General features: G+C 59.3%; 4 protein-coding genes across 4 annotated transcripts; 3 read left to right on the forward strand and 1 right to left on the reverse strand.

The window, feature by feature from the left end:
- Positions 1-680: 680 nt before the first annotated feature.
- On the forward strand, positions 681-1,912 carry SPRG_10904 (hypothetical protein; the record flags this gene model as incomplete). The annotated part of the gene is made up of 8 exons (XM_012349861.1): positions 681-782; positions 829-888; positions 942-1,097; positions 1,146-1,250; positions 1,304-1,384; positions 1,432-1,489; positions 1,540-1,719; positions 1,767-1,912. 8 exons carry the CDS (start codon positions 681-683, stop codon positions 1,910-1,912), a joined length of 888 nt encoding a protein of 295 aa, XP_012205251.1.
- A 1,203-nt stretch (positions 1,913-3,115) lies between these two features.
- SPRG_10905 (hypothetical protein) lies at positions 3,116-3,728 on the forward strand. Its single transcript, XM_012349862.1, has one exon. It carries the CDS (start codon positions 3,147-3,149, stop codon positions 3,657-3,659), a length of 513 nt encoding a protein of 170 aa, XP_012205252.1. The 5' UTR covers positions 3,116-3,146; the 3' UTR covers positions 3,660-3,728.
- A 688-nt stretch (positions 3,729-4,416) lies between these two features.
- On the forward strand, positions 4,417-7,922 carry SPRG_10906 (hypothetical protein). The gene is made up of 2 exons (XM_012349863.1): positions 4,417-5,800; positions 5,855-7,922. The coding sequence occupies exons 1-2, from the start codon at positions 4,656-4,658 to the stop codon at positions 7,863-7,865; spliced, it is 3,156 nt and encodes a 1,051-aa protein (XP_012205253.1). The 5' UTR covers positions 4,417-4,655; the 3' UTR covers positions 7,866-7,922.
- A 415-nt stretch (positions 7,923-8,337) lies between these two features.
- On the reverse strand, positions 8,338-8,606 carry SPRG_10907 (hypothetical protein; the record flags this gene model as incomplete). The annotated part of the gene is made up of 2 exons (XM_012349864.1): positions 8,338-8,471; positions 8,516-8,606. 2 exons carry the CDS (start codon positions 8,604-8,606, stop codon positions 8,338-8,340), a joined length of 225 nt encoding a protein of 74 aa, XP_012205254.1.
- Positions 8,607-8,635: the final 29 nt, after the last annotated feature.

Below are 8,635 nucleotides of genomic sequence, written 5' to 3' on the forward strand. Positions count from 1 at the left end.
CGGAGGCTCGCGATCGACTTGAGAGCAGACGTCGACATGGCGGTAAACGAAGTATGCAAATCCCTCGTCGGTAGTCAATGAATCCTAATCAGGTCATCCTGGACGACCCCCTGGATACAAACATCAAGTCACAATCTGTGCACACTATTTCTAGGAGTAGGCAGACGCCCAATTGTACCCACACCCGCAATTCTGTAGCGTGCATATTTATGGCCAGCACGACACGTGTGGCTGCACATGTAGACCTATAGCACCGTGCAAACCTCGGCAGCTGAAGCGTGCAGCTGACGCCGCCATCATACCAACGCAGCTGGCCACGATCGCGGCTTCTTGAAGTCACACGAAATTAGGACTTTACCGAAAAACACAGATATAGTGTCATCCAGTAGACCAGACGCCTTTCTTCACACCATTTCTTGGAATGATATACGCAGAATACTGTAATTGTTTTGCTCTACTGCTGGTTAAACGTTGTCCTTCACGCTCTTTTAAGCAGTACAGACATCAGTGACTCTCCCAACTGCTCAAAAGGACCAAGAGGTCAACATACCCCAAAAACTCGTCGCGACAGCGTGTAAGTGCCCATGGTTTCATTCTGTAACACTATTTAGTGTATTCACCGGATACGACCGTTTCGTCCGGATACGCGACGATGGCCTGTGCCAGTCACACAAAACGGCATGGATCTTCGCGCCTTAGCGGACAAGTATGGCGGGCTCTCGCCAGAGGTGACAGGAAAGGCCATGGAGTACATGCGCATGCTCGACCTCAAGATGCAAGGAGTACGAGAAGCCTCTGCGTCGGCTACGCTCATGGTATCCCGCGTAGGGCAAGGCCTCGGTGTCGCTGCTCGACCGCCCGGCCGCCTGCCTCGAGCTCGCATGCGATGTGCTTCAGCAGCCGTGCGACAGCCGCAAGCTCTTCATGCTAGCAGGCGGCAGAAGCCTCGCCAAGCACAAGCAGAGCGTGCGGCTCATTTCAAGCCTCTGCGCATCCACGCCAACCACAATGCGACGGTGACGACAGCCGCGCTCTGCGTCAAGTTTGGCTGCCCGGCGCTGACCGAGTTTGTCGCGGCCGTCCACGACGACTACAAGGTAATCTTATTTGATCCATCTTTCCTGCCGTTGTGCAAGCATGTTTAGCACCGCATGGCCTCGAAGCTGTCGAAAGCAAGCCAGCAGCAAGTGGACTTTTCCCGACCGCTTTTTCCGATTGCTGTGTTCTATGTATGCGCGCAGAAAGCCAACGTATGCAAAATGCGATGTGCGACGCATAGTGTACCAACGCTACCACCTTGTAGCACCGCGTGGACAAGGCGCAGCTCATCCAAATGACCTTCAGCCATCCGAACGAGTTTGCGAGCGTCGCGTCGTCGATCGAGGTACTCGTCGCACTTGATGTCGCAGGCCGTCGACGATGGCGTACTAGCGCGTCTGCGACCTCTCGCTCTCTCGCTACACGCGTTCGGAGGCGAGCTTGAAAATTGGTACATGGACAAGTAGCCGACGAAGAAGGTTGCATGCGTGGAATACATAGGGCGCAAGCGCAAGCGTAAGGACTTGGCGGATACTGGCGACGACGATGGCGACGCTCAGGCGAACAAGCCAAAGGAGAATGCAGGGCCGCAAGCCAGCGCCGGTGCCAGCGCGACCCGGTCACTCGATCAAATCAAAAAGCTCATCCAGCTCCGAACCTCCGCCAAGGCCGCCACGTCAGGTAGCCCGATCGCATCCATGAGATTGGGATTCCAAGAGGTCGCATAGTCGAAGCCCCGACGCCTGCCCAGAAAGTTCCATCGCCGGCACCGACGTCGCCTGCACCAAGTGCCGAGGAGTACTCGGACTGGAAGAAGAAGATTCTCGCGCGCATGCTGGAGCAAAAAGTCGACCGAAGAGTAAGAAGGAGCTAACGACGAATGCTAATGAAAACAGCCACGAAGGTGGTCGAAGCATAGCGACAAACCACCGATTATTCGCCAAGTGATATGCGCTGTCGCGTGCCGGATACATATATATTTCTCGGCCGCTAAATCCAGGTCGAGGTGTGCGTCGCCAGGCGCGAACTCGACGTTCCCAGTGACTCACCTGGTTCCGCCTGGTTCCAACCGAGATGCTTGCTTCGCATTCGCGAGCTTAAAGACTTATACGTTCGATTGTATACGCGTCTATAAACTGCGGTGTGTACCCAAGTGAAGTACCGACGGCGGCGTGTCGTGGGTCGACTTGTGATCGGGCCTGCGACGCCGACTCCGAGAAACGACCAGCATTACATGAGGTTATTTGTCGGTTCAAAAAGCTGGGATGATGATTAACGTCAAGGGTTAATCGACATGGAGCTGCTTATATTCGCGTGGTGATCGTGGGAGGCTCTGCGTCATTTTCGTAGGTCGACAATAAAGGATAAGCAGGCTGTCCTTCGCTGGTACTAGTAGTACTGCATGGATAGGTTGGCTAAAATAGGCTTGGATGATGTATGCGGTTGACGCCAAGATAGCATTCTCCACGCCATGCTTCGGTCGCCAAGCTCACGGTCGCCAGGGTGCGACTTCGCGCTGTGCAACGCGATGAATCGAAGCCTCAGATCCAGATTCGAGGAAAAGCAACAACACACTCAGATGCTGCAGTACTTCATAGAAAAGCGTCACCGCGTTTTAGTACGTTTAACGCATGGCGTTTAACCCGTCGGTGGCGCTTAGTGATCGGCGCTTGGTGGGCGAGATTGTCGAGTCGTTGACAAGGAAGATGGGGGCGAGACGCAAGAGCTTATGGGGACTCACAACACACGCGACGGCTGCGCGTTCTGAAACCATAACTGCGAACCTGGTCGAGCGAGTGTTTAGACGCGCTTGCAACTGCGGGGCAAGGTGGGTTCAACCACGCCGACCAGCTGGGAGTGGCGCCACTGATCAGTTTGCCGTAGGTAAAACCCACCTGGCGTGGGTGTATTAATAAAACCTCTCTAAGCTAACCAAAATTCCGCTCTTTTTTGAGTTTGACCCGCACCACATGTCACACCTTCAGCGTCGGTCGGCTGTGCTTTGCAGCGGAAGGTGGTATCTTTATCTCTATGTAGAGTTGGCAACAGCTCGGTCGTGCACGTACGATTGCAGCATTTCCCAATTTACCTCAAGCCCCGCAACCAGCATGGCCACCTCAACCACCTACGTCAACTACGCTAGCCCCGTCCGCATGCCCATCACGGAGCGCGTCCCGCTGGGCCTTCGCATCGCCCAAGCCAGCGCGGGTGCGCTGAGCTGCCTCAGCCTCGCCATCTCGCTGCATTGGAGCGTTGGCTTTTTCGTGGCCTTCCTCGCCGTCATCATGGCGATTGCCAACTCGACTGCGTGGCTGCTCGTCCGGTACCGCGGCCGCAACCCGCCGGCCAAGCCGTACCTCTTGGACGGTCTCTCGGCGGCCGGTCTTCTCATCGGTGGCATTTGGCTCGCGGCCACCGAAGACGCTGCGTTCACGGTCACGTTCATGTGCATTGGCAGCCTCCTCTTCGTGACCATGATGGTCTGGAACAAGTTCCGCCCGCAGACCAAGAAGGTGACGCTGGTCGTGTCGCCCAAGGCGGACAAGGACGACGACGAGATGACCCACAACGCGTACGTTGTGCTCGAGACCCCCGGCCGGTCCCTCGAGTGCGTCATTTAAGTCCATCCTATTTAATTAGCCTCATCCACCTCCTATCTATAAACACGCAATCTATCCGTCGTCATCTTCAAGTCGCGTACTACATGTAGTGCCTCTTCTACGGCCATCCTCCACCCACGCACGCCAGCGGCGGCGCGTGCTATGCGACCTGCCTGTCTAGCGCACATACCCGTCGTTGGAGCATGGGCTGCATCGGGAGGGCGACGTGCCGACGGGCCGGTGCGCTGGGCGTTGGCTCGCAGGATGTTTGGCATTCATATCTTTGGCCGATCCCCTGCCGCGAGGAACGGTGCGGGAAGCTTGGGGGCCTTTTCGGAGCCACCTGGGCGGTATCTTTTGCCTGAACACACGTGCAAGCGCTGCCATGGGCGGCCAGCACTGTCACTCACGTGGCAACTCGAAGGCCCACGACGTCCTGCAGCAGCATTTCTTGCATCTGAGAAGACGTTGCAGCAGAAGCTACACACGCGTACTACACTGCAAGCCTCTTGGTAACTTGGTATCTCGCACTATAGAACCGCGGCATGCCACATCATCCTGCGCCATCTATGTATCGGTGCGGCTTCCGCGCTGCGGCTGGCATTGCTGCCTGCGACGCGCATTGCGCACCTCGTGCAACCGTCTCGTCGCCTGCGTTCGTACGGTAGCCGCCAACCAGTGGTCATGGCCATGTACCGGTGCGCGCCGCCCACACATGCAGTACAGTGTAGCCGATCGCTGCCCGACCAGCTTCATCGCGACGTCTTCCAGCCGACGACTGCGTCGTCCTCCTACCGCTCGCTTTGACCGCAAATTGTGGTCCAATGCGATTCCTAGGAATTCCGTGCCTGTACGCGTTACTAGCCTCGGCGTGTTCTAGTATCGAGAGATCTTGCGGCCCAATCGTAGGCAGGCATTGCGTGCGATCTGCAGCGATTGGTCAAAAATGACTGGTGCGAATTTCGATTGGACCGGCGGGTGGCCAACCAATAGTCCAAGGAAAGAATCATCCCAAGCATGACTTCGTCCCCGGAGAAGCAGCAGCCCACGCCGGCCGCGGACGAGACCCGCAGCTCGTTCCTCAAGGTCTTCTGGGACTTGGCCGAGCTGAATGTGGCGACGCGGACGGCGGCCGTCGAGGCCATCGTGAGCCACCTGCGCACGGCCAACGACGCCGACGAACTCAACTACACACTGAAGCGCCTGATTCGCGGCTTGGCCTCGTCGCGCGACGCGGCGCGTCAAGGCTTCTCGACCGCGCTGACCGCGGTGCTGCATGCGTTCCCTTCGCTGGATCTGGCCGAGGTCTTTGCGACGATCAAGTCGACCATGGACATTTCGAGCTCGATGAAGGGCATGGAGCAGCGCGAGCACATGTTTGGCCGCCTCTTTGGTATCCTCGCCTTGCAGCAATCGCTGCGCCTCGAAGACGAAGACCTGATCACGGCCCTCGTCACCGAACTCCTCACGATGGCCAAGTGGAAGAAGTGGTTCCGCGAGTCGTGCTTGGAAGCGGTGCTGTCGTTTGTCGTCTCGATGACGCCGGCGACGTTTACGACCCTCCTCCCGCTCTTCAGCGCGGCGCTCGAAGGCCCCGTCGCCTCCTTCAACGCCGACCAAGTCGCGTTCGCCATTGGCCTCCACGAGTACCTCGCGTCGCACAAACTGCTCAAGACGCACGCGTCGCTGGTCGCGGCGACGATCCTCGACCGCCACCACATGGCGCGCCTCGTCGAGCCGCTGAAAGCGTCGTCGACGGTCTGCTACCCGCGCGTGCACTCGTCGTGGCGCCGGCTCCTCGACCACTTCTTTGCGAGCCCCAAGCTCGACGAAGAGCGCTTCCAGGAAGCGTGGACCGTCCTCATTGACGGCATGCTCATTGGCGAAACGTCGACGCACGAGCGCCGCGGCACGGCGTTCAAGCTCTTCGAACTCATCGTCGCCAAGGTCCCGGGCCCGACGCTCCGGTCGATTCTGACGCCCCGCTTTGTCAAGTGCCTCTACAACAACGCTGTCTCGAAGAAGACGTACCTCCACGAAGCCGCTGTCGCGAGCCTCCAGACGTTTGCGGCCAAGAACCCGATCGAGTTTTACCACTTTTTGCAGCACCACTTTGCGCAGCCGCTCACGAGCCTCGTCTCGCCGCTTGACGACGATGCCACGTATGTCGATCTGCTTTATCCGGACAATCCGGTTTTCTGACACATGGATTGTAGCGAAAGCGACCCGAAGCCGACCAAGACGTTCGAGTTTGAGGCCGTCATGGCCATGGAAGAGGAGAAGGAGCGCAAGGAGTACCAGGCCAAGCGCATCGCCGGCGCGCGCATGTGGGCGCTGGACACGATGTACACGGCGACGCAGACGCTGCCCAGTACCGCGGAGGACAAGGTCTGGTCGTCCGTGCTCTCGTTCCTGCTCGAGCATGCCTTTTACACGCACACCAAGAAGGCCAAGAAGACGACAATTGTCGACCCGGCCGTCTCGGAGAACGTGACCGCGGCCTGCGGCAAGCGTGTGTATGCGCTCATGGGCCTCGGCAGCCACGCGTTGAAGGGCTCTTCGACGCTCGAGCAGAGCGTGCCGTTCCGCCTCTGGGCGACGTGGGCCGAGATGGACAAGAAGAAGGACCTCGCGCTTGTCGAGCCGCTGACCAAGGAACACGCGGCCAAGAAGGCGATTGTGAACGCGCAGATCGCATCGCTCTCGACGCAGTTGAAGGCCGCGACGGACAAGAAGGAGCAGCTCAAGCTCAAGGGCTTCATGCTTCTCAGCGTGTGCGTCGGCCTCCAGCTGCTCGATGCGTCGTCGCGCGACGAAGCCGCGTCCGTCCTCGACGATCTTGAGCGCTGCTTGAAGGAGCTCAACGCGGCCACCAAGCCGAAGAAAAAGTCGCCGGCCAAAAAGGGCAAGAAGGCGTCCGAGGACGACGAGGTCCCGCAGCCGCTCACGGTCCTCACGGATATGATGCTCAGCATGCTCGCGCAAGAGTCGAGCGTCATGCGTGAGATCGTCAACCACGTCTTCCGCTCCATCATGGACCAGCTCGACGCGACGTCGCTCCAGAGCATGCTGGATGTGGTCACGGCGCCGGAAGAGAGCTCGATGCTCTCGATGGGCGACGACGACGACGACGACGACGACGAAGGTGCCCCGATCGACCCGACCCAGCTCACGCAGCCGGTCGACATGGAGGTCTCGTCCAACGACGATGAGCAAAACGACGACGACGACGACGAAGAGGAAGAGATTTCGGAGGAAGCCGCGCTCTCGGAGCTCCAGCGCGAAGACGCGGCGCTCTCGGCGCTTGTCAACAACGTGGTCGAGAAGAAGAAGGCCAAGCAGCAGGCCAAGCGCCTCAAGATGGCCGCGCTCCACTTCAAGGTCCGTGTCCTCGACCTCCTGCACGCGTACGCTGCCGGCACGGGCCCGCACGCTGCCATGCTCATCGCGCCGCTCTTCACGGCCTGGACGTCCACCAAGGCGTCGACGGATCTGATCGTGTGGAGCGAGCGCCTCGGCAGCGTCCTCACCAAGCTCACGAAGCGCAAGGACGGGCACTCGAACGACCGCGCGGGCCTCAAGGCGGCGCTCGAGTCGGTTCTCACCACGCTCGGCGCGTCCATGTGCGAGAAGAAGCAGGCGTCGGTGGCCGCGACCGTGATCGTGTACCTCGTGCGCCAGCTCACGAAGGACGGCAAGACGGCCGACGTCGCGGCCATCTTGGCGCCGATCGTGACCTTGCTCTTGACCAAGAAGCACCAAAAGATGCCCCGTGTGGTCTTTGACGACCTCGTCGCCAAGGCGCCGGTGCAGGCGACGACGCTTCTCTTCCCGACGCTCGCCGGGCTCTGCGTCGACGACAGCGCGGTCGATGACTTCAACCGCGCCGAGGTCGCTCGGTACGTTACGGCGCTTGTCAAGACCAAGGGCATGACGCTCGAGCTCCTCTCGCCGTGGAGCACCAAGCTGCAGAAGGCGTGCTTGGAGGCCATGACCAAGGTCAAGGGCAAGCGCCTGAAGGGCGTCGCCGCCTGCGGCCAAGCGCTCTTGAAGGCGCGCATGGACCTCAAGGACACGACGCTCGATGCGCTCGCGCTCGCCGACGAGCTCAAGGCGCTCGACGCCGCCAGCCCCGTCGTGAAGGGCATGGTCGCGCAGATGCTCCAGCTGCTCGGCGGCCCCAAGGCGCCCAAGGACAAGAAGCGGAAGCGCACTTTGAGCCAGTAGATGCTAATAGACGACCCCTCATTAATCTAATGTATATAGATATCAATCTTTGTCTTGATACAGTGGAGGCACCGGGCCAAGGGTCTCGTCGACAATGATGCATGACCCTTGGGCGAATCCGACACGTTTGGCCGCCTTGCCGAGAAGGAGAAGAAGACGACGTCTCTCGTCTGCGATGATAACTGCCCGCCTTGAAGCGGCCAACTCGCTTCGGGCTTGATGCTTGCCCTATTGCAGCAGGGCGTAGGCCATATCTCTCTCGCCTGCCCGTCCACCTCGATGCGCCGCACGCCAGGCCCACACGGGTTTCGTGCGTGTCTCCGCTGATGGGCTAATGGGCTGATGGGCCCGCTATTGTTGCCATCATGGCTAGTGCGTCGCCACGCGGCCGTGCTGAGGCAGAGAATTGCACCTGCAAGCGACCAAAGCATACATCTTCACATGCAAGAAGCAGCACGACGTGCGAGGCTGTTTATTGACGTTCTTCGGGCTTGCCGAGCATCGCGCGGAGGGCCACGACGTCGTTGACCTGTGTCTCGTAGTTGTCGGCGACAATGTGGCCGACGTACGCACCAATGCCAATAAAGGCGACGTGTTCCCACGGGTCTAGACGCAGAGGATAAGCTGAAGCTTCATGTACAGAGACGTACGGCGCATGTAGGGGACCTTCTGCAGCGCGTTCGAGAGCAGCTTGGTGTTGAGGCCCATGGCCGCGCCGAAGACCGCGCCGATCAGCGTCATCTCGTCGTTAATTCGTTTGGCAAGCGGAA

The sequence above is a fragment of the Saprolegnia parasitica genome (assembly GCF_000151545.1).
Source record: "Saprolegnia parasitica CBS 223.65 unplaced genomic scaffold supercont2.58, whole genome shotgun sequence".
In the NCBI taxonomy this organism is placed as follows: Eukaryota; Oomycota; class Saprolegniomycetes; order Saprolegniales; family Saprolegniaceae; genus Saprolegnia; species Saprolegnia parasitica.

Bases quoted from the DNA above. Each gene is read 5' to 3' on its own strand.
- SPRG_10906 (XM_012349863.1), top strand. From the start codon at position 4,656: ATGACTTCGTCCCCGGAGAAGCAGCAGCCCACGCCGGCCGCGGACGAG. The intron at 5,801-5,854 runs GTATGTCGATCT...CATGGATTGTAG, and splicing joins CCGCTTGACGACGATGCCAC to CGAAAGCGACCCGAAGCCGA.
- SPRG_10905 (XM_012349862.1), top strand. From the start codon at position 3,147: ATGGCCACCTCAACCACCTACGTCAACTACGCTAGCCCCGTCCGCATG.